This window comes from Hipposideros armiger, unplaced genomic scaffold (assembly GCF_001890085.2).
Source record: "Hipposideros armiger isolate ML-2016 unplaced genomic scaffold, ASM189008v1 scaffold_87, whole genome shotgun sequence".
NCBI lineage: Eukaryota > Metazoa > Chordata > Mammalia > Chiroptera > Hipposideridae > Hipposideros > Hipposideros armiger.
In genome coordinates this window covers 2,709,449-2,732,292 of record NW_017731437.1, presented here as the reverse complement: position 1 = coordinate 2,732,292, position 22,844 = coordinate 2,709,449, and the positions used below count along the sequence as shown (strand labels likewise).

The 22,844-nt window shown below is 56.8% G+C and overlaps 2 protein-coding genes across 11 annotated transcripts in view; both read right to left on the bottom strand.

The window, feature by feature from the left end:
- Positions 1 to 480: 480 nt before the first annotated feature.
- CUNH17orf99 (chromosome unknown C17orf99 homolog) lies at positions 481 to 6,544 on the bottom strand. The gene is given in 7 exon segments (XM_019644242.1): positions 481 to 732; positions 1,814 to 1,946; positions 2,088 to 2,357; positions 3,728 to 3,944; positions 3,946 to 4,028; positions 5,217 to 5,274; positions 6,533 to 6,544. Coding segments are annotated over 7 exon segments (975 nt in total). The 3' UTR covers positions 481 to 530.
- Positions 6,545 to 9,043: 2,499 nt separating this feature from the next.
- The window catches only part of TMC8 (transmembrane channel like 8), a 16,869-nt gene continuing 3,068 nt past the window's right edge, over positions 9,044 to 22,844 (bottom strand). For 2 of the 10 annotated variants that reach the window (XM_019644443.1, XM_019644444.1), the window contains exons 2-16: positions 21,467 to 21,724; positions 21,161 to 21,309; positions 20,669 to 20,818; positions 20,287 to 20,369; positions 19,618 to 19,754; positions 19,135 to 19,282; positions 18,555 to 18,725; positions 18,122 to 18,261; positions 17,092 to 17,218; positions 16,057 to 16,154; positions 15,689 to 15,872; positions 15,380 to 15,510; positions 15,132 to 15,290; positions 14,628 to 14,706; positions 11,330 to 14,134 (exon numbers count right to left, since the gene is read on the bottom strand). In XM_019644443.1, coding sequence (XP_019499988.1) covers positions 13,904 to 14,134; positions 14,628 to 14,706; positions 15,132 to 15,290; positions 15,380 to 15,510; positions 15,689 to 15,872; positions 16,057 to 16,154; positions 17,092 to 17,218; positions 18,122 to 18,261; positions 18,555 to 18,725; positions 19,135 to 19,282; positions 19,618 to 19,754; positions 20,287 to 20,369; positions 20,669 to 20,818; positions 21,161 to 21,309; positions 21,467 to 21,615 — 2,136 coding nt within the window. In that variant the 5' untranslated portion in view covers positions 21,616 to 21,724 and the 3' untranslated portion in view covers positions 11,330 to 13,903. Of the gene's footprint in view, positions 11,192 to 11,329; positions 14,135 to 14,627; positions 14,707 to 15,131; positions 15,291 to 15,379; positions 15,511 to 15,688; positions 15,873 to 16,056; positions 16,155 to 17,091; positions 17,219 to 18,121; positions 18,262 to 18,554; positions 18,726 to 19,134; positions 19,283 to 19,617; positions 19,755 to 20,286; positions 20,370 to 20,668; positions 20,819 to 21,160; positions 21,310 to 21,466; positions 21,725 to 22,302; positions 22,371 to 22,844 lie in introns of those variants that run through there. The other 8 variants (XR_002124288.1, XR_002124289.1, XR_002124290.1 and 5 more) reach the window with 8 other exon arrangements.

Here is a 22,844-nt window from a genome sequence, read left to right as displayed (position 1 = left end):
ACCCCCGGCCACAGCCTGGATCCCCTCCGGGCCGCCTGGCTTATCATCCCTTCCTCCTCTCCTGAGCTAACCCCGGGTGGGGTTGAGACCACCCCCAATTCTTCCTGGGCTGGATCCGGCTCCAAGGGTTGTGAAGGGCAATTTGAGTTCAGATTTCCAGGCTCCAAGACGGTGTGCAGACAGAAACGAAGTTCCAGGGTGACAAGCAGCGGGCAGAGTTTAATCCAGTTCTAAACCAAAATGGTTCAGAGCATCGGAACAGGGAAAGCTGGGGGGTGGGGGGAATGCCTTCTCCAGGGGCCATAGGCTGAGGAGGGAGGAATTCCAGACACCCTTTGCTACTGCACGTAATGTTAATGAGGAGGTGCTGGCCAGGTGGGGCCGAGTGCTCCCAGGTGAGCTGAAACATCAGAGGTCAGTGGGTGGAGCCAGAGGAGGTGCCATCAGGAAATGGGGTGTCACTCCAGGGAAGCAGGGAGCAGATGTGGGGGGAGGCCCTGGATGGGGGTGCAGCTGGGCCTTTTCACAGTCTATCCCCATCTTCTTCCCAGACCCACATGGATGGTGACAAGCAGCTGAGGGGCGAGGACAGGGCCCGCATGGAGCCCACTCCATCGTCCTATGGACCTCCCCATCCCTCTATAGCCCCCACCCCATCCTGAGGTCACAGGACACCGGGGCTCCAGGAATCCAGGTTGGCATGCTTGTTCTTCATTCACATGGTGGGTCCCCCTGTAGGGGGCAAGGACAGGGGCTCTCCCTCAGGGGGGAGGTGGGGAGGGGTGATTCTATTGAGCTTGCATCTTCTGGTCACAACCTTGATGACAGAGGTGAGACTCCAGGTTAGGCAAGTGCCCCTCCCAGCCACCCCCTCCCCCACCAAGGCCTCCAGGAATTTATGGTGCCAAGTGCATCAGTGCTTGGAGCAGGAGGAGGAGCATGGAACTTAGTCACCCCACTAAATGAAGGGGGACACTGAGTCACCAAGAGGGCAAGCGCTGGCCCCTGGTCACATGGCGAGTGGGAGCCAGGTCTCTATACTCAGAAGGGAAAACTGAGGCTCAGAGAAGTGACACTGACTTGCCCAAGAGTCTGGCCTCTGGAAAGGGCAGAGACTTCGGAGGAAGGGACACTGAGGTGAGACAAGGAGCGTGCCAAGGCCAGACTCCTGGACAATGCCCACTGAAGAGGCTGAACTAGGAGACAGCAGTGTCTTAGGAACTGAGGGAGGTGAGAAGTTGACAGGGCAGAGGTGACTGCCGCCACAGGCTGGACAGGTGGAGCACCGAGAGGCCTGCAGTGCCTGGTGTTGGACGAAGGCCCTGGTCACTTTACAAGTCAGTGAAGTGATGGCCTTTGAGAGGGGACCCTAGGAGGTCTGGCCCTTGCCTCCTGTCATCTGCTGGGAAGCACTGATCTATGTGGTTCCCATGGAGGGCAGAAGTCCCTGATCCACCCTGGTCCCCAGAGGCATCGTGCCCTATCCCAATATCCCTCCCCAGACCCAAAAGGAACACAGGAGAGTACCCCACCCAGAGGCTGGCTGACTCCACTGCAGGGCAGGGCGGCTGGAGCAGCAGTCAGGGTCACATAAAGCCATAAATCAGCAAGCCCTCCACAGGCGCTTGGCACACAGTAGGCCCTTAATAAACTTCTGCAAGTCACACAGAAGTGATATGGCCCTTTCTCTGCCCTAGTGGCAGGTCTGCCCTACAAACCCACCACCCACTTCTCTCCAGCCAGTGCCTCTGTTGGTCCACACAGGCCACCAACAGTTCTTACTCCTCCCCCATATCCAGCACCAATTTCCTACCTGGTCCACGTGGTCCAGCCCAGCATCCCAGAGGTGATAGCTGCAATGGAGATGAGGCTGCCAGCCAGCATTAAGGTGGGTCCCTTGGGCAGCTGTCCTGTGAAGGTAGCGGTGGTACCTGGGCTGGGCTTCCCTAAGGTAGAACCAGGGTAGGCATGGCTCCTTCATGACGCTCTTCCCTGCTCTTGGCAGTGGCCAGGTGGAGCTCTTCCATCTCCCACCCACATACCCAGAAGTGCCAGCCGCCCCTCTGGAAACCAAGGGGCCCTCTCACCTGGGGGCACCAGCGTGAGGGGGCTGCTCTGGACACTGATGTCATTTTCAGCCTGGCACTGGAACCAGTTCGACGTCTGGGTCAGTGGGAAGGAGAAATTGGCAGGCTGCCCATGGTTTGGTTTCTGCTGCATGTAGATGTGCCCGTCCCTACTGATCAGGCTGTAGGTGATGGGTGGGCTGCCCGAGGATGCCTGGCAGGACATCTCTACCCTGGGGCCTGACCCTCTGTCCAGCAGGGTAAAGTCCGCTTGCAGCCTGGACACGGGCTCTGGCAGGGTGGGACAGGGTAGCACAGGCGTGGCTGAGAGGCGTTAACACTCTCTCCCCAACAAACTCCCTTGTTACAAAATAATGAGGCCTAACTGTGATTGCCACCTCCTCCAGGCAGCCTTCTGGATTATTCTCTCTGCCCAGTGTCTGAGCTTCTACCCTGCTTGCAGTGTGTGCCACACAAGCTCTCATTTGGTTTTATTCTTGTATATTGGGTTGTCGGAAAAGTCATGACATGTTTCTTCTATGTTTTTCGTTGCAAAAATGTGTCATGACTTTTTCGACAACCCAATAGTATATACTGGGTTGCTAGACTTAGCAAATAAAAATACAGGAGGCCCAGGTAAATTTGAATTTCAGATAAATGATAAATAATTTTTTTAGTGTGAGTATGTCCTATGAAAAATTTATCTGGCAATCCTATTTATATTCTTTCAGTCTTGACTCTTTTACTGGAATACACATGCTTCTTCAGGATGAGAACTGTCACTTAGAAGATTCTAGAATCCCCCAGGGCCGTCAGCCTAATGCTCTAAACGGCCTTACTGCTGCTAAGTAACAACCACCACCATAAGTCGAATACTTACCGCCTACTAAGAGCTTCCATTGAATTATTTCTACCCTCCTGGGGTAGGTACTCATATCTTTGTTTTGTAGATGAAACAGCCTAGGCTCAGAGAGGTTGAGTGACTTGCCCAAGAACCCACAGCCTGAGATTTGAACCCTCGACCTGTAATGTTCCAGACTGGGCTCACCTCTCCTAGGCTGTCTCCTCCTGGGTGTGGTCCAGGGGGTCACAGTCCCACAACAGGTCAGGTTGGGCGACACTTCCTGGTTCCCACCCCTGACGCCTCCCACCAGGAAGGACAGAGTTAAGATCAGGATAGATATAGGAAGAACACAGGTTTTGGAGCTAGGTGGAGTGGGATTTGAAGCCATCCTTTGCCACTTGCAAGCGGTGGCCTGGGGGTAGCCTGGGCCACCTAAGATTAAAATTCTCTAAGAATTTTAGCTTCCTCCTTTAGAGGCTGGAAGCCACCCTCAGCTGTGCTGAAGATTAAACTAGATTAAGCACAAAAAGTGCCGACTTTATCAGCTTGTGGTCAGAGTTCTCAGCAAATGGGGCTTGGGTCCTGGTCACTTCCGCCCTTAGGCTCTGTTTCACTCTCCCTTTGGCCCCCTGATGCCCCTGCCAGGAGTCTGTGCCCTGGGGACCCAGCCAGGATCTACCTCAGCCTGTGACCAGGTCCTAAGGGACAGAGAGTGGTCCTTAGAGGCAGAGCCCAGGCCCCATGATCCCCATGCCTAGGAGCTTCGATTATCTTCCAGACCCTGCACCCCACGTGTGTTCCCCCCCCATGCACTCACTGGCCCACAGCTCCAAGTACATCTGCAGCTTGGCGCTGGCCACATGAATGCTGCCGGGGGTGGTCGCCTGGCAGAAATAAGTGAGCAGGTCGGGCCTGGACTTGAGCGTGACATTGATGCTGAAGGAGGCTGGGTCTCGGGTCTTCACCAACTTTTTGGTGACTTCAATGTCCCTGCTGCCCCAGAGAGAGTAGGTGATGGGCGGGGGCGCTTGGGGGTGAGTGGCACGTTATGAGAACATGGCGGCTTCCCGAGAAGACCTCCAGGACTTTGTAGGCAATGAAGGTCTCAGAGGTGATTTCTAGGGGTGAGACAGTCAGAGGAGGAGGAAGGAAACTAACGTTTGTCAAGCACCGTAAAGAAATGCTGGTTTGGCAGTTCCTCAAAAAGTTAAACAACGAACTATCATATGACCCTGCAATCCCACTCCTAGGTATGTAGCAAAAGAATTGAAAACAGGGACTCTAACAGATACATGTGCACACGTGTTCATAGCGGCACTGTTCACAATCCCCAAAAGGAGGAAACAGCTCACATGTCCGTCCATGCATGAACGGATGAATAAAATATGGCCTCTCCATACAACGGGACAGTATTTAGTCATAAAAACCAGTGAAATGCTGACAGATGCTACGACATGGACGAACCTTGGGGACACCATGCTCAGTGAAACAGACGCAAAAGGCAACATACTGTATGATTCCTTTCATGTGAAATATCCAGAATAGGAAAACCCACAGAGAAAGAAAGCAGATTGGCTGTCGGGGGCTGGGGGAGGGGCATGGGGAGTGACTGCTCATGGGGATGGGGCTTCCTTTTGGGGTGATAGAATGTTCTAGAACGAGACAGGGGTTGGTGGCAGACATGGCGAATGCACCAAATGCCACTGAAGGTTCACTTTAACATGGTTCAACTTGTCGTGAATTTCACTTGATATTTATTTTTTTTAAAGAAAAGAAAAAAACTGCTGGAAAAAAGTCTGCCTCCTGGGTTTAGACTCTTTCTGCCCTCAGTATTTACTATGAAAATGAAATGGAATTGGGACGTGAGTAGGAAGCATAGAGAAGTTTGGAACCCAGGTTAGCAGGGCCGACATTGGGTTCAACTTCTGGACTCAACAATGCTGTCGGCCGTAGCTGTGGGGACGGCAGTGTCATTCTTGCAGGTCACTGTATCCCCAGCCCGTGGTAGGAGACTGCGTGACTCACTCAGATGAAAAGGCAGGTGCTGTCCAGTGACGCCCTGCAGTGTGGCCTGCGTTCTCGTTCCAGGGATGTCCTCATGTGCTAAAGGCGCCGTGAGGTTCAGGCATTCCTTGAGGATGCACCTGAGCTGGGGATTTCCTCACAGGGATGGAGACAAGTCAGGTGCCAAGTGGACCAGGCACGTGATGAACTGGCACTGCGTGCAGGCCTGCACCTGGCAGTGGCCTGGAGGACTCCAATGCCTGTCCACTCATGTATCAGAGGCCTCCTCATGGCAGACGCACCAGGGGACCTGGGATGCAGGGCCGGTGGCCGGGCCCCAGCGCCCAGAGAGGTCAACACCTGGTTTAAAGAGACAGTTAGGAGGCAGGGGGCAGAGGGCAGAGGGCATCACCTAGACCCGCCAGCGGCGTTCTGGCGGAGGGATCCCAGGCTTGGATGGGATGGGCGAAACCGGAGAGGAAGAAGCAGATTCGGGGAAAGCAGGGCCTCAGAAGAATCGGGCAGACCCTGAAGGACACCGCACGCTCACAGCACCCAGAGGTCTCTCCTCCCAGACCCAGGGTCAACACCTGCCCTCCAGCCACTCCCAGCAGGGGTTCACTCAGCTAGACCACCTCTCTGCTGGGAAGTAACTTTCTATTCTGTAGGCAGATCCTGGAGTCAAATCTGACACAGAAAACATCTCTAAGGTCAGTGTATCCAGCCTCGGGGCTGCCCATCATGAATTCTCCATGACAGCCAGCAGGACTAAACAGAGCTGCCTTCTGAGTGGGGGTTTGGGAGAGAGGGGTGTATTATTAATGGTGCATTTTCAAGACTAGTGTGTAGGGGCAGTGTGGGGGCGGGGTGGAGGGAAGCGTCTATGAAACTTAACCTATCCTAGACCTCGAGAAGCATCATCGCCTGTGTCCTGCTGGGCACGTTGGTTCTGGAAACCACAGTGATCAGAGAACTAACTGCTCGCTGAGCAGAGGAACAAACTAGAATAGCATGCAATGGTGTTCAGAGACATTTCCTAGGAATCCTATTTCTGGTTACTAAACATATTTCTTTCTAGACCAGTGGCTCTCAACCAGCGGCAATTTTGCCTCCTGCAGTGCACAGGACGCCCTCGAAGCAGAATTACCCGTCCCCGTGTGGCGAGTGTTGAGGTTGAGAAATTCTGGCCTAGGCAACCTGCCCCAGCCTCCTAGAAATCAGGATTTCTTCCCCTGCTCAGGGCTGCACAGCCACCCACAAATACGACCTCATCTGGGCCTCTTTCTAAACTTCATAAGAACCCTGATTTTTTAAATACTTTTTTTTTTTTTCCAAACAGGCTTTCATGCAAAATCCTTGATTTGAAATAAGGCTGTATGGAGAGTTGAAGCTGCTCTCTTTTTGCACCATTTTGCAAACTGCTCCTAATCATTTCATCAGTGCAGCCCTGTCTGGCACCCAAGGGCCAACTCACTGCCCGTGGCTGCTCTTGGGGCCAGAATCCCTCACAGGGGGAATGGGGGTCCAGGGCAGAAGCGTGATGACACTTCGCTTTTTGCTCCCTTCACGGAAGGAAATGACCTTGACTTATAAGAGTGGAACAAAAAAGCTGGCCCACCTTCATTTCCATTCCAATAGCCATTAATAGAATTCTGATTTACATAAGTTCACAGACAGGAGCCAATTTTTTCATACACTATGCAGCAGGGCATTCACGTTTTATTCTAATAAGACTTGTGTGGCTTTTTTTCTTTTGATTATTTAGTGTACGCATCTAGCCCACCAATAACAAGCAGTCTATCATTTAATTTAAAACTCATCAAGCACATCAGAACATTTGAATGATGAAATGGCACTCTCAAAATTTGATGAAGTGACAATAAGGCCACCCTTGGGACTGGGAGCTGAGCCAGATGGAGGCTGGGCTGAGTGGGTGGCTGTGCAGAGCCTCCTGTCACTAAAACAAGAAGGGGGCCCCTTACGGCTTATGCCCAGACCCAGGACAGTGACAGAGAGACATTGCCCCTCTCGCCACACTTGTCTCTGTGATACCTGGAAGCTTGGATATTCGAGTCCCTACCCTAGAAATCCAATTCATTACATCCAGGTGGGACCCAGGGATCTGATTTTGAATGAACAACCCACCTGTCGAGGGTTGAATTGTGTCCTCCAAAAAGATATGTTCAAGCCCTAACCCCCCAGTCCTGTGAATAGTACCTTATGTGGAAATAAGGTCTTTGCAGATGTACCCCAATAATCCATACTGGGTTAGGGTGGGCCCTAACAAAAGGAGAAGCGATAGAGACAGTCACACGCACACCATGTGAAGATAGATGGAGGAAGCGGTGGGAGCGTGCTGTCACTAGCCACCCAATGCCAAGGATGGTCAGTACCCACAAAGCCAGAACAGAAGCATGGGACAGTTTCTCCCTCGGGACCTCCTGAGGAAACCAGCCCTGCTGACACCTTGATTTTGGACTTCTGGCCTCCAGAACAGGGAGAGAATAAATTTCTGTTGTTCTTAACACCCCCGTTTATGGCACTTTGTTATGGCAGCCACAGGACGCTAAAACAGCCCCCCTCCAAAGTGATTCTTGTGAAATGGTCTAGAACCTCACTCAGCAATACCAAACGGGTTTTAGGAGTAAATGGGGGCCAATCCATCAAGGTTCCTTTGCGCTCTCTCCAGGGAGTGCACTAGTTTAGACCTGTCCTTCCACCAGATGCTGCCCCCTCTGAACAGGAACCCAGTCGTATGCTCACAGCAGCCCCACAGGAACCCCCTGGCTCACAGTCACCCTCATCCTTCTGCCCCACCCCTTTTAGGGCTCTGCATGTCCCCTCTTATGTTCCACCTCCCAACCTGTGCAATCCTGACACCCTCCAATTGTGCTGTCTGGAATGTAGGCTTCCTCGGCCCCCAAGCCCCGTGAAGCCTCCACACTTTCTCATCTACCACACCCAGTGGAAACCAGCCCCCTCTGCAGGGCACTGGCTACACCAGGGGATGTCTCAGGTGGTCTGGACCCCACAGCCTTCCTGGAAGTGGGCTGGAACCATGGGCGTGCACATCCTTTTGATATTTCTGGACCATTCTTCCTCCTTCCTCCCTAAACACCAGCCTTGAACCTCACATCGTCAGACATATTCCTCCCACCCCTCTGGCTTACAATTACCTAGAGATGCCCATTTTTTATTGAAGATTCTTGCCCCTGGTTTCTGCTCCAGTCACGTGCCACAGGAGGACGTTTCAGTCAACAACAGACCGCATATACGGCAGTGGTCACATGAGATTATAATGGAGCTGAACGATTCCTATTGTCTAGTGATGTCATAGCTGTCGTGATGTCATAGCGCAGTGCATTCCTCACATGTTTGCTGCGACACTGGTGTGAACACACTGCACGGGCAGTCGTATAAAAGTGCAGCACATACGATTATGCAGTGTGTAATGCTTGATAATAATCTACTGTTACCAGTTTATGTTTTTACTATAGTATACTTTTTATCTTTATATATATATATATTTTTAAAGATTTTTATTGGGGAATTGGGGGGATGGGAACAGTGCTGGGGAATTGGGGAAAGGGGAACAGACAAGTTGCTGTCGTTTTGTTCTTCAATCTAGTTGTGGAGGATGTTGCTTCACTGGCCCAAGTTGGCACCATCATTGCGCTCTTCTCTGGCAAGGCAGATCAGTCACCGGCTTCTGGACGGCCGCTCACTGCGGCTGCTGGCCGCTCACGCTGGCTGCTGGCTACACACAGTAGCTGCTGGCTACACACGGTAGCTGCTGGCTACACACGGTAGCCCATGGCAACCCACTGCCACAGGGGCTGCAGCCTACACCGTCACCGGTGACTCAGGCAGCCCAGCTCCAGGTTGAGCTGTTGTTCAGCATCTTAGCTGTGGAGGGCAGTGTCACTGGCCCTCATATGTGGGATCCGAACCCGGGCCCTCTGGCATCCCAAGCGATTGCGCCACTCGGCCGGCCCCTTTTTATCTTTATTTTAGAGTGTACTCTTTCTATTTCTATTTACATTTACAAATATTTATATAAACATTTCATATTTACCGTGTCTCTTGATTGCATCGTTTTCTCTTGTGTTTGATTTAATCTCGTGTTGTTTTGTACAGTAACGTGCTGTACAGGCCTGTAGCCCAGGAGCAATAGGCTGTGCCACGTAGCCTAGGTGTGCAGTAGGCGACACCATCCAGGTGTGAAAGTGCCTCTGTGATGTTTGCACGACGAAATCGCCTTAATGAAGCATTTCTCAGAACGTGTCCCTGTCATTAAGTGGTGCATGACTGTACTCTCATTACTACAGCTGCCATGATTCTTGGGGATTTCAAAATACACAGATAATGTTTCCAATATCTTGGCTCTTCAATTCCTTAACATTCAGTATCTTTCGCCCAACTTCTTGCTCCCACTGAAGCCGGTTCAGCTGTGTGAGACGCCATTGGAAGGCTGCACTTCAGCTAATCCTTCCAGGAGATCAGCCCGGAACCCTGGGGTCATCTTCCGTTACTCTGTCTTTCCCGTCCCACTCCATCCGTCAGCAAGTGCAGCTGGCCTGACCCTCAGACTATATCTCGACCAATCTCTGCCTTATCACGTCTCTCCTTTGATTCTGGGGAACAGCCTAATGACCCTTGACCCCCATGTGACGCTTCTCAACACAGCAGCCGAAAGGACCCCATGATGGTTATATCAGATCCTGTCTTCTGTGCAGACCGTCCCACAGCTATGTCCATAAGCCCTCCCTACCCAACCCTCTCCCACCCTCCTTACCTCCCCCGACTCTCCCCTTTCCTGCTTCCTGTGCTCCGGCCATGCAGGCCCTTGTCCAGGCACGTCCTGCTGTACATGTCTTCGCTTGGGTGTCCTCTTCTGAGTGACAACTTCTCAGTAAATGCTGCCCTCGCGCCCCATCCCCACCCATGTTCCTTTCCCTCCTCCCAGCGTCCTTTTCTCTAGGGCAGATCACATCCTAGCACACTACAGAGCATGCTCCATTTTATTATCACCTGTCCCCCCAGCCGCACTGGAATGTAAGCTACACGGGAACAGGGGTCTTTGTTTTCTCTCTGCACTTTGTGTATCCATCCTGGGACCTAGAGCAGAGCCTGCACCAAATAGGTTCAGCCATGTTGAATGAAAATGAATGGAGAAATGGTTTTTACCAGTCTGTCTCTTAGGAGTTGAGTTAGCAGGACTTGCTTGGCAAGTGTCTGAGCAAAGTCAGGGGCCCGAGAGCGAGGGGATGAGCCCTGCCCAGGTTCTTCCCGGAGACCCAGAGGTCTGCACAGCCACTCAGCTGTCGGGTTTTTTTGTTGTTTTTTTTTAGCGGAAACACCACAATGTGCTTGTTTTTAAAGCAAATGAGGAAATGATAGTTCAGCCTGTGCCGCATGCAAGTGAGACCCGCCCTTCAGTGGAACCGAGGAGGAAGCCTTCTCTTCCACCCTGCGACCAAGGAAGGTACCCATTGGGACCGGACGGGGGAGAGCAGTGGAGAGGAGGGGGTGACCCATCACCTTGACTTTATGAGTCACAGGGCTACAAATGGGGGCAGGGGAGGGGACAGGAGAGGGAGGGGAGCAGAACAGTGGAGAGAGGCAAAGCTGAGCAGAGTCCAGACCAGGGGCGGCTCCTCCCTCGCTCTGCACCGTCCCGCGATGCACGGAAAGCAGGCCCGGGCTCTCTCCTGCTGCCCCTGAGAGTGAGGCGGCCTCCCCTGGCTGGACTTCGGAGGGAGCCTGGAATCCCCCATTCGCTCAACGCCACCCTCCTGGACCAGGCGCTGCACCAGAATGCCCCCAACCCTCTCTGGGGTCACACCCACCTGGCGGAGCTGTGGGGCTCCCAGAGGGGATTCTGCTCCAGATCTGGGGTAGAGAGATTCGGGTACACCTGCCCAGGGACACGCCCTCCTGCCCCCTTCCCCAGCACCCCCCAACACACACACACACACACACACACACACACACACATACCCCAACAGGAAGTCAAGCACTTTTGCTCCCTCATGTCCCCTGTTGTTCCCCCATGTCCCCTGGAGGTGCCCCCTGCCAGTCTCCTCTCTTCTCCCCGCCCCCCAGGGCCCTGCAGGAATGGAGGCTTTAGAATTGATCAACTGCCCACCAGCAGATACTCCCTCACCAGCAGCAAACGCCCCTCAGCCAAGGCACCCACCATGAGTGAGGGGCCTTTCTCCCTCCCACCTGCTGGGCTACTCACCTACCTCCTGCTCCACAGAGAAGCTTCTGGTGGCTATAAGAGAGGGCAGAGTGGTAAGGAGAGAGCTCAGGGTGGAGGGGAGGCCAGAGAGCCTTCTACCAACGCCAGACAGGAGGCCCAGGACTCAACAAGCACCTTCATTCCACATTTAGTATCATGAACCCATTTTGCAGATGAGTAAACGGTGGGCCCAGAATGGAGGAGCAGTAACTGGGCCACAATATGCTGTAAGGGGCTGTTCTGAGACTCAAGCCCAAATCTTTCCCACTCTGTCCTGTGCTTCTGGAGGTGTCCATGCCTTCCGGTCCCACCTGTCCTGTGCCTCCCAGCACCCCCACTCCCTGAGCACAGCAGCCGCCTTCCGGGAAGCCTCCAGTGGGGCTCACCCAGCATGGCCAAGCAGATCAACATTAGGAGCCTCATGCCTCTGCTGGTGTGGGGCCCTCTGCCCAGGGTCAAAAAGGCTCCCTCGGTGGGGGACCCCTCCACCCTGGTGTGTCACCAGGGTGCTCCTTGGGAGGTGTCTGCAGCGGGGAGATAACCTGGAAGCCACAGAGCCCCAGGGCCTCAGCAACCAGGGCTGGGCCCAGAACAGCAGACTCCCCGACATCCTGCAGGGAATTAGGGGGTGCCTAGGCCTTAGAGCCAGACCAGGGCTACACTCAGCCAGCACTGCTGCACTGTGGGCCCCGGGCCTGCTGGGTAGATAGAAGATGTCCACATCCGTTGCTCAGGCTGTTCCCTCTGCTTTCATCTCCCGTTTGAAGCCTCCCTTCTAGTCACCTTGCTCTGTGAAACCTCCTGCTGGGAGGATGGCTCATCCTCTGAGGCTCCCCCAACCCAGGTTGTCTTGCTGGACGGTTGTGATCATAGGGGATCTCAGGCCCACTTCTCATCTTGACCACTTGTCTCTTGAGGCCAATGACAAAATTGGAATAGGACCTTGACCACACTCCTAGGAAGGGCAAGGCACCCATTGGGGCACTTTGTAAGTAATTGCTGATTAAATCCTCACAACCACTCAGGGGACGGTGGCGTCATCCCCACTGCTCAGTGGCTGAGCACACTGAGGCCCCAAGTTTGCTGGTTTGCCCAAGGCCTCCAAGCTTGTCCTGTCCCTCACATCGCCTAGGGAGCCTGGCCTTGCACTTGGCCAGTTCTCAGTACATGTTCACTGGAGGGACATGAAGGTGCTAAGAAAAGGACCTTGATGGTTCTGTGCAGTGGTTCTCTCACTGAAGTCCCCATCAGCACCATCCCAAGGGCTCACCCAGGGGGCCCCACCCTTAGAGTTTCTGATTTGGGAGGCCAGGTGAGGCCTGAGAATTTGCATTTCTAACAAGTTCCCAGCTGATGCTGATGGGGCTGGTTCAGGGAGCACACTTTGGTCTTAAGTTGCTAATTAACAGTCACTTTCCTGTGGGCCAAGCCAGTCACCCTCCCTAGACAGAGCTCATCGCCAGCCCCAGAACAGGGCCTGGCACGTGATGACAGGCGGATGGGTCTTGTGATGCTGGGTGAGTGAGATGACAGCGACAAGAAGCACTTTAATGACCATACGAAGCTGCTGGCCTGAGGGCACCAGCTCAGAGCTGCCCAGGCTCTGTGTCATGGCCTGGAATCCTGGGCCCCTGGTGGAAATAGGGTGGCTTTTAAACACGTCCTGGGGTTTCCCCTGCCTTCACTCCTGATGGTTATTTAGACCAGTTCTCAATCCCGGCTGTGGGAAAGTCACCTGGGAGTTTCAGAAAGTCCCGAGGCCTGGCTGCTGGCAGCACCTGGATCAATCGCATTGGAGTCGCTGGCATGGGGCCACTTCTGACAGCTTCTCAGGTGTTCTCCACGGCTGAGGTCCCTAGATTGAGTCACCGCAACCTGGGGCCGGAGGCTCCAACAAGGCGCAGGAATCTCGGACCCAGCCTTGGGAGGCACCCCCGCTCCGCCACTTCCAGGCCCTGGTGGGACATCTTTACCTCCAGCATTCCTCAAGGTCGGCTCAACTGGGGGACACAGAGAGGGCAGAACAGACTCTACAGAAGGCATTGTGGGGGGTGGCAGCCTGAGGACGCCCCCTGTTTTGATGTGGGGTTGCTGGGTTAGAATTCTGGGTGGTGAGGGATCCTGCTAGGGAGAGGACAACGTCAGAACTTCTGTTACGCAGGTTCACATAAGCGCTGTAAGTCCCTGGGGTCAGGGTGGGGATCACCGCTAAGCCCCACACTGCTGCGGTGTGTCTCTGGATCCCAGTGCCCAGGGGTCAGATTCTGGCTCTGCCCCTTGCAGGCGGTACTTCTGTGGGTCTCCATCTCCTCACATGTTTAGAAGGCGTGACGGAAGGTTCTGTAGGGCACGTGCAGTTGAACACCGCAAACCCCCAGTGCAGGTTTGCTCTAACAGCGGCCAGGTCGTCCCTTCCCACAGGTTGGAGGTCTCCAAATTTTGTGATGGCACGTCCCACAGTTAACAATTTCGGAGCACTTCCAATGGATGTATCTTTACAAATTGTATTCATGGGTTACTGTACTACTACTGTATTATGCACATTATAAAACGTTCGACAAAAAAGTAATGAGATCAAAATACAAACACAAGTCCCCATATTTTCTTCCTCTGCCCTTGGGTGTGTGAGCCCCGTTTTGAGGAGCCCACCGAGAGGGGTTGGTGGTCACCAGGGGGCAGGAGTGTGGGGCACGGGGGCTGCAGGTCTGACCCTGGAGAGGCTCTGGGCGGAGGCGGGGGTCGGCACTACTGATCAGTGCTGCTGGGGAAGCGGAATCTACAGGCGGCATCCGCGAGGAGGGGTCCCGGCCTGGGGGCCCTGGGGCCCGGGGATCCCGGGCACGGGAATCCGGGGCAGAAGGATCGAGGGCGCGAAGATCGACTGTGAGGGGACTCGGGCCCCAGGGAGTCGCCGAGGCCCGGCTCCGGCAGCAGCCGCGACAGGTCCTCCACCAGGTGCCACTTCTCCTGGACTTGCTGCAGCGGAGCGAGCGGCTGGTTAACAGCCGCGCCTCTTCCCACGAGCAGGCGGGGAGAAGCAGCCTCCCAGCCCGCCCCCCGCCCGAGGCCCCGCCCCGGTCCAGCCCCCGCACGAGGCCACGCCCCATCTCGGTTCCCCCAGGTAATTTAGAGACCACGCCCCCTCCAGTTTCCGTCCCTAGTCCGAGGCCAACCTTTATTTGATCCCTCCCCCAGCGAGGCCACGCCCCATAAGAGCCCGTCCACATCCAAGAACGCCCCATCAGGGAGGGTCCTAGCCCCAAACTTAGCCTAAAGCCATACTCAGTCTCTTAAACCTTTGTTCCCAAGCCTAAGGCCATATTCCTGTGTATGGCTCCCGGCCTGAGGCCATGCCTAGAGCCCATTCTCTCCCTCCCCCTTCCCAGCTTCTACCCCCATCCTGGCACCACACTCCTGGGCAGGGTCTCACCCTCAGTTGGCTGCCCCTCCCAGCCCGGATGACACTCACCCATTTTAGCTGCTTCCGGAGGCCCTGGATGGCCCTTGCGTTGGCCTGGGACTGCGAGATGCACACGGTCAGGACAAGGCTTTGGATAGATGGGGATCGAAGGTCAGTCACGTCCCTACTTCCTCCTCACTCAAGTCTCTTAAAAACGCCTCCTGGGGTCTTTTCTCTGCCTTGCCTTGGCAGACACCTCTCTCCCCCTCCCACTGGTGCTCAGCCCCTGTTCCCTAAATGGCAACAAGAAGAACCGCTGCAGGCTCTCAGCGTATGTTTCCGGTCGTTAGGTAAGGTGCTGGCTTTCCAGGTGAGGCCGGAGGGGGCTGCCCAGAGGCACAGGAAGAACCCCCAGACTACTTGCCTTGTAGCTCATGCTTTGTACCCCCTGCTTCCCTGGGCTCTCCTTGTCTGGCTCCCAGATCCCATGAGACTGGCTGGGGGTGTCCATGGAAGGAAGGACCCCCACACACACACTCTCCCTCCCTCGGCCCCTGTTGTCCTGAGAGGAACCTGAGCAGGATGAGGAGGGGAAAGCGGAAGGCGTGGGAGCCCAGGTAGTAGACGGCACGCTGGCCAGAGGGCGGCAGCCGCAGGGCCACCAGCTCCGGGACCACCTGCCAGGGGGCAGAGTAGTTGGCGAAGAGGCCACAGTCCCAGGAGGAGTGGATGCTGTGGAGAGAGGGCCAGTGTGGGCTGGCGTCAGTGCCCCAGTGAGGAGCTGCCTGCCCGCCAGCCTCCAGCCTCTCTTCTCCCCTCACCTGCTGACCACGTAGCCCAGAGGCACGGTAGCCAGAAGCAGGCCCAGGATGAGCACCAGCTGGAAGAAGAAGGTGGAGCTGGAAGCGCGGAATCGGCGAGGGGACGCCTTGGAGTTCCTCAGGAGGGTGTACTGGGGAGCAAGCAACAAGAGTTGGGGGCTGCTAGGCCATCTGCACACACCAAGGAGTCAGGAGGCCCAGGGAAGTGACGCTGAGTAGGGGAGGTGGCAGGAGTGGGACGTGAGCCCCATTCAAGGCACCCGCCTGCCCAGGTGCACCCCTGCTCCATCCCAGCCGGTGAGCCCCCACCTTTTTGATGTAGAAGGTGAAGAAGATGAAGACACTGTTGAGCAGGGGCAGCAGGGGGCAGTAGAAGAGGCCCATCCAGGTGACCGTCTGCCCCGCGACAATGTCCAGCACGTTCTTGGGCACCAAGAACTCCTCCCGGTCCAACCAGGTCCAGAACCGGCCTGACAATCGTTCCACCAGCAGCCTGGGGACAGGAAGTGTCCAGGTACCACCACCAAGGAAGAACGTGTGGATCACGTTGGTCATGGCCATGGCCCAACCCACACTCACACGGATACACGTGTGTAGAACTGCTCATCGTTGGCTGTGGCCACTGGCCATCCCCAGACATGCCCAGGTCACCCCCATGCTGTCCCCAGGTGGCTCACCTCCTAGGCAGGCTGACGAGGTAGGCGAAGGCCACGGTGAGCAGGAAATTGAAGATGCTCAGCTTGTACAGCTCCTCCCCCACTGAGTTCTCCCAGCACTGGTGCAGAGGGGACCCGTCACCACTCACGGTGCCGAGCTGCCCTTCACCCGCCCATGGGGAGGGGTCTCTGTGGTATAGGAGCCTTGCCTGGAGTCTGATATGATTGCTAAGTTAAAACCCGGCCCTTCGGGCCGGCCGAGTGGCTCAGTTGGTTAAGAGCTCGCTCAAGAGTTTGAGCTCTGAGCAACAGCAGTTCGATACCCGGCCCGAGCTGAACTGCCGCTGAGCTGCAAAAAGTGGCAGGATGGCTCAGCTAAAAACAAACAAACAAACAAAAAACGGGCCAGTCGAGTAGAGCATTGAGCTGGCTTGGGACGCCAGAGGACCCCGGTTCGGACCCCACATATGAGGGCCAGCGACACTGCCCTCTACAGCTAAGATGCTGAACAACGCAGCCCTGAGTCACCGGCGACGGCGTAGGCTGCAGCCCCTGCTGCAGTGGATTGCCATGGGCTACCGTGTGTAGTCAGCAGCCAGCGGGAGCGGCCAGCAGCCGCAGTGAGCAGCCGTCCAGAAGCTGGCGACTGATCTGCCTTGCCCGGGAAGAGCGCCGGGAAGAGCGCAATGATGGTGCCAACTTGGGCCAGTGAAGCAAAGTCCTCCACAACTAGACTGAAGAACAAAAAAAGGACAGCAACTTGTCTGTTCCCCTTCCCCCAATTCCCCAATAAAAATCTTAAAATAAAATAAAATAAAACCCGGGCCTTGAGGATAAGATTGGAGCAGGGAAACCCCACAGCCAGAGCTGCCACTCAGCACAGCGTGATGCGAATGGCGCCCCCTGGAGGTGAGCTGAGGTGTGGGCAGCTCTGCCTACAGCCTCTCACAAAGGGGAGACCTGGAGAGGGACAAGAAAGACCACAGGGGCAGGGAGGTCAAAGTGTGGGGCTTTGGGGAGATGCATGGGAGGCACAGGCCCCGATGAGCCACCAGCTACCTGGTAGTCGCAGGCGTTGTAGCCGTAGGACTCACAGCTGGTCTTGTTTCTGCCGATGCACAGCACGGTCTGGCCCAGGGAGATGGAGAACATTCCCAGGCTGGCCAGCTTGAGCACCACGCACCTGGGGGCGGGGACAGCGTCAGGGGCGGGGCCGCACGCTGGATCCAGGACACAGGTGTGGCTGACACCTGCGTTGAACACGTGTCTCCCAGGCCCAGCCCCCTCTGAATCCAGAGCCTAGCCTCCTTCCAACCTGCTCCATCAGTGACAATGTTCCCCCTAAAGAGTGTTCCCCAGGATCTTGGTCTCCAGATGATTCATGGGAGAAGAGAAGGGTTCTGTTTTTAAATCAGTTTGGGAAATACGGCACAGCGTCCTCCCCACGGTAGACTATTAACAGTGGTTCGTCTGTTGAGGGAGGCTGGGAGGCGGGTGGGTGGGATGGCAGACAGAGAAAAGCTGGGCCGGAGCTTAGGTCAGTGGTCTAAAGAGGGGCTATGGGTCCAAGACAGGACCCTCTCCTGGAGAGGGGAGAAAAAGCAGAGCATGGGGGTAGAGGAGGGCTTGCATTTGAGCCTCCACGCAGGAGACATGGTGAGCTTGACGTTGGCAGAGGCACTTGGTCCCTGCAAACCTCAGTTTCCTTGAATGTCCAAGGGGGATGAGGAGGGTTCTGACTTCACAGGTCATGTGAGGATTGTCAAGGTAAAGGGTGTAAGCTCTTGGGCATGTGGGAACTGTGTGTGCCCATGTTCCTGGTTTTCCTAAGTATGTGAAGCTGGTTCCAACCCCTTTGTCCAAACAGTCGCTGGCCCCTCTGAATGGCTGGCACTTGGTCCAGACTGCTGGCTTGCTTTAGATGGAGGGGACCTGGGTCCCTGAGACAGTGTGTTCTGGAAGTGCCCGCCTGCCTTCCCTTGCTTGACACCCCTGGTGTCAAGAGACAACCAAGACAAGCAGCAGAACACAGCTCTACACGTGCCTCTGAGCCCTCCCTCCTTAAGGGGTCCCATCTGTCACTCACCACACAAGGGTGAGGTTGACCTCAGTGTTGGGAGGGTAGTTCTCCAGCTGGACCAGGAAAACAAACATCAGAGGCCCCAGAAAGTTGACCAGAGAGATGACCCCAGAGGGCAGGTACTGGAGTAGCACAAACAGGGGCTTCTGCAGAGGAAAGAGGAGGAAGGTGCCCATGGGCTGGGAAGCTCCCAGCAGCTCCCCGCTCCTCTACACACCCTAAAGTGTAACTCTGGGGCAGGCCCTCCATCTGGAAGCCCACAGGCTATGGCAGCATGGCGGTCAGGGGATATTCACAGGTAGAGCCAGTCTGACCTGGCCATGACCTTGGGCAAATTGCTTTCACCTCTCTGAACTTCAGATTCTGCAAAGTGGGACCATCCTGTCTCCGCCCACAGTTCTGGCCAGGATTAAATGAACGCATGTCAGTTGCCTGGCACCTCCTTGTTGTCCTGCGAGAACTTGGTGGCCCAGAAGATGGCGCTGATGCCCCCGACCACCAGGAGGCCAATGAGGATGTTGACCCGCAGGCAGGTGAGCAGGTGGCAGGCTCTCTGGGACCGGGTCTGCTGTTGCACCAGCAGGAAGCGATGCCCCTCCTCCAGCTCTACCTATTGTGGGGTGGGGACAGAGGCAGGTTAGGGCTGGCCCCCGGCTGGGTGGTACATGGAAGAGGAGGGTCAAACAGACCCAGGCCCAGGTCAGTGTGCATCTGAGACAGGCTGCCAGGATCTAGGCAGGATTTGGGTGACACCGGGGCAGGGACAGGCCCAGGAGTAGAGGGTGGTTTTATATAGACCACCCCCTCCTTGCACTGTGCAGGTGAGTGCTCACACCTAAACACTGCCACAGCCCCTGCCTCCAGCTATAACACCATGTGCACACACATGTACACACACACACACTTGCACTCAATCACACACACATACTCATATATAGTTATACATGGTCTCACACTCAGGCACACTCACACACACATTCACACATTTTATACTCAGTCACACACGTCCTCGTGCACACCTTGAACTCGTTGCTGATCTCATGTTTTTTGATGGTGGCTGCTTCCTGCCCCCGGATACAGAAGTCCCAGGAGGAGAAGACCTTGGCACTGAGAGGTGACCTGTAGTCCTGGCCCAGGAACAGCTTCTGAGGCAGCCCCTTCACCATCCTGAAGGGACAGGAAGCCAGGGCTTTTCGGGAAGGGGCACCTCCCGCCTGCTAACCACAGCCTGGGTTCAGCCTTGGGTCTGGGGTGGGAAGCCCCTGGCAGCCCCGGGGGCAGACTTGAGCCAAGGTCTGGGTGCTGGGTGAGAATACAGGGGCAGTGGCCCCTGTCCCTGAGGTCTGCAGCTGATGACACAAGAGTCTGGACCCTGGAAGCACCCATGAGCCTTACTGAACAGGGGCCAGGGCCTTCCTGACAGCTTGGGGGGTACCACGCCAAGGGAGGAGTGAACAGGGAAGACCCCCTGGAAGGAGGCAGAGGCAGGGGCCCATTCTCACCGCCACAGAATGCCACAGAAGCAGAGGAGCAGGCAGGCCAGGGGGCTCAGGAGGTAGGCCAGGCGGATGCTGTATGTAGAGCTGCTCTCGGGGCCCACCCGGTACCCGCCATAAAAGAGGTAGGTGTTGTTGAAGGCCTGGGGACATGGATAGTGACAACTGAGCACGAGGCCCTGCCAGGCTGTATGCTAAGTGCTTTCTATGTATTAACTCATTAGCTCTCACAATAATTCCATCAGGTAGGGGGTTAGAGTACCCCCGTTTCACAGAGGCTCAGAGGGGTTAGGCACCTTTCCAAGGCCACACAGTTTTGAGGAAGAGACAGGACTCGAACACAGGCGCCTGTACAGTAACCATTAAGTGTCTCCCAGGGATGAGGGTGGGACGGTGCTTATTCCAGGGGGCTGGACACTTGTCCCTTGCACCCCCACCTCAGCTGGGCCCTGACGGCTGTGGGCACGTGTCCATAGGCCAGGGCTGTGCGCAATGGCCTCAACCTCTTTCTGTCCTCGTCAACTGGCCTGGCCAGCCTGTCTGTGTAAGATCATCCCCCTTAGAAGCCAAAATGTCTTTGAAGGGGTGGGGGTCCTCTTAGACTGGGGTCCCCTGAGGGCAGTTTCCTGGGTTCCCCAGCACACCTGGCCTATAGCCAGGACAGAGCCCACTTACCCTGCCAGTTAGAACACTCCAAAGTTGACTTTGGAAACTGGGAACACCCGTCTGGGGCTGGGTGCCACCAGGGCACTGGAGGGCTGTGGAGGAGGGAGAGAGGGCCACTAGGGAAGGGTCTCCAAGGCATAGGTGAGTCTCGCCCCTCCCCACTCCATAGTCCCCGGCCCCAGGAAGGCCTGAGCAGGGCCCTGAGGCTGTGTCAGGAGGCATGCCATGCAAAAGGCTCGGTCAGTTTGAGTCCCAGAGCTGGACCCAGGTAGGAAGATGCCCAAAGTCAGGACACAGGGGGTCAGGGCTGTCCCAACACTCTGAGCCCTGGACCAGCCCAGGGTGCGGGTGGGCTCCGGGTCACTGTTCCCTCCGTGGGCCAGGCACTCACTGAAGTTAAGGGCAGGGCCTGGGTCAGGGGGTCGGAGCCAGACCAGGGGCAGCAGGACGAAGCTGGAGGTCAGAAGCAGGGTCAGTAGGTTGAGCAGCAACAGGAAGCGAAGGAAGGTGAAGTAGGACTGGATCCCAGTGCCAAAGAGGCCTACGGGGAGAACAGCAGTGGGTCAGGGAGGCGCTGAGCCCGGTCCCGCTGAGACTCCCAGGGCTGACAAACCCAGCGGGGTGTGGGTGACCAGCCTCCTGGGACCTGTTTCATGGTCAGGTCCTGGAGGCCTAACAGTACCTCTGACAGCCACCAGGGGGTACTGCCAGCCACCAAGGTTTGTGCTCCCGCCCTGGGGGTGGAGGGGTGTGTAGGAGGACGGGGTGGGGCTTGGTTGGTGGGGACAGAGCAGGAGCAATGGGAAGTGGGCACGGTGCCCTCCTCATGATTCTAAACTAGACGTTGAGACTCCAGAGAGGGAAGGTGGGGTACAGGTCCTACCCCCGATCTCGTAGAGTGCCCCCTCCCAGAGCCCAAAGCCCTGGGCCAGCCGCTGTGCTGCCTCCCCCAGGCGCCGTCCTGCAGTCTGCTGCCTGCGCTGCCACCGCTGCCAGCATGAGGTCTTCACCCCCTCGGGCTCGCGCAGCTGCCTGGGATGGGTTGGTGATGGGGACGTCCCTGAGTCACCACCGGCCCACTGGGCCAGGCAAAGTAGCACAGTGGGCTGGGGGAGTCTTCCACTCCCACTCCAACAGGTGCATGCTCCTGGTGCTGTCCCCACCCCCACCGCCAGCCTCGGACACACACCGGAGGATGCGCCTGTCCGCCATGGCGTAGGGCAGCGTCCGCACGGGCACCCTGGAGGAACACAGCCGCTCCATCTCCTGCTCCCACAGCTCCTCGCCGGCCGGCTCCCCGGGGGCCTGCCCTGACTGCACGGACCACTGACGTAGCATGTCTGTTGGGGTGTTGAGGTTGGGGCATGGGGCTGCACCCCCTCACCACCACCACCGAGAAATGTGGGGCACCTGTTGAGTGAGCCTCAAGGTCTTGGCCCTAGCATGCCTAGAAATGAAGAGAAAGAATCCTGTTGGAAGCGATCTGGCCTCAGTCCCCATCCACCTCCCAAAGCAACACGTGGCCAGGGGCCTTAGTTTCCCGGTCTGTAAGATGCGGATGAAGGTCTAAAGGACACGGAAAGATGGGACCGTCATAGCCAAAGCCAGTGCACAGCGGGGCCCGAGGCCTGCTCTGCCCCAGCCGCTGTGGCCGCAGGCCTTCCAGATCACCCTTTGGTGACAGACAAGTCCCGCTCCTCCTCATTGGGAAGCCGTCCCTGTCCAGAACCCCAGAGTCCCTAGGATCGGGCACCCTGCATCCGAGCACCCGAGCGTGCTGGGATCCCCTTCCGTCTGCTGCCTTGTGGTCCAGCCCCAGGACAGTCTGCCCCGCCCCGCCTCGGACCCCAGATGAAGGGGCGTGGCTGCAGCCCCAGCCCTGGGGAGGGGACGAAGGAACCCCTCTGCCGCTTGTGCAGTGACCCCAAACCGCCCCCCCACCCCCCAGCGCCAGCAGCCCTTCGGCCTCGCGTCTCTCTTCCGTTCCCACGCGCTCTGCCTCCTCCAACTCTGCGCCCAGCTCACCTGGAGACCCGGGAACACGTGCCCGGAGGGGACCCTCTTCGGACCCGCTCCCGGTCCGCCAGGCCAGGCTGTGAGGCAGCCGAGGGGAGGGGTCACATGACAGGAACCCCAGCTCCCCGCGCGGCCTCCTCCCGCTGCACTCCTCTCCCCCCACCTCCGGCAGTTTCCTCTGCTTTCGACCTAGGCCGGCACTTCCTGCGGGCGCGGGGCGCGGGGCGCGGGCGGGCAGGTGAGGCGCGGGCAGCTCAGCCTCCCCCACGTGGGCGGGGGGCAGCGCGTCCCCTTCCCGTGAGGGCCCCGGGCTGGCCGCACCGGCCCAGCCCCCGGCTCCTGCGGCCCCGCTTCCCAGCCCCCAGGGGCCCCACGGTTGCAGTTCGGAGCCCCGAGTTGGAGGCTGTGAGCGTGTGCTCACCCCAGGCCTGGGGAGCCGGAGCCTGACCGGCAGGGCTGCGGGCAGTGGGGCGCAGGGGCCCGGTCCCTTATCTGCCGCTTGCCAGTGGCCCCAGCTCGGCCTGGAGGGCCCGATAGTGACTTAATATGTG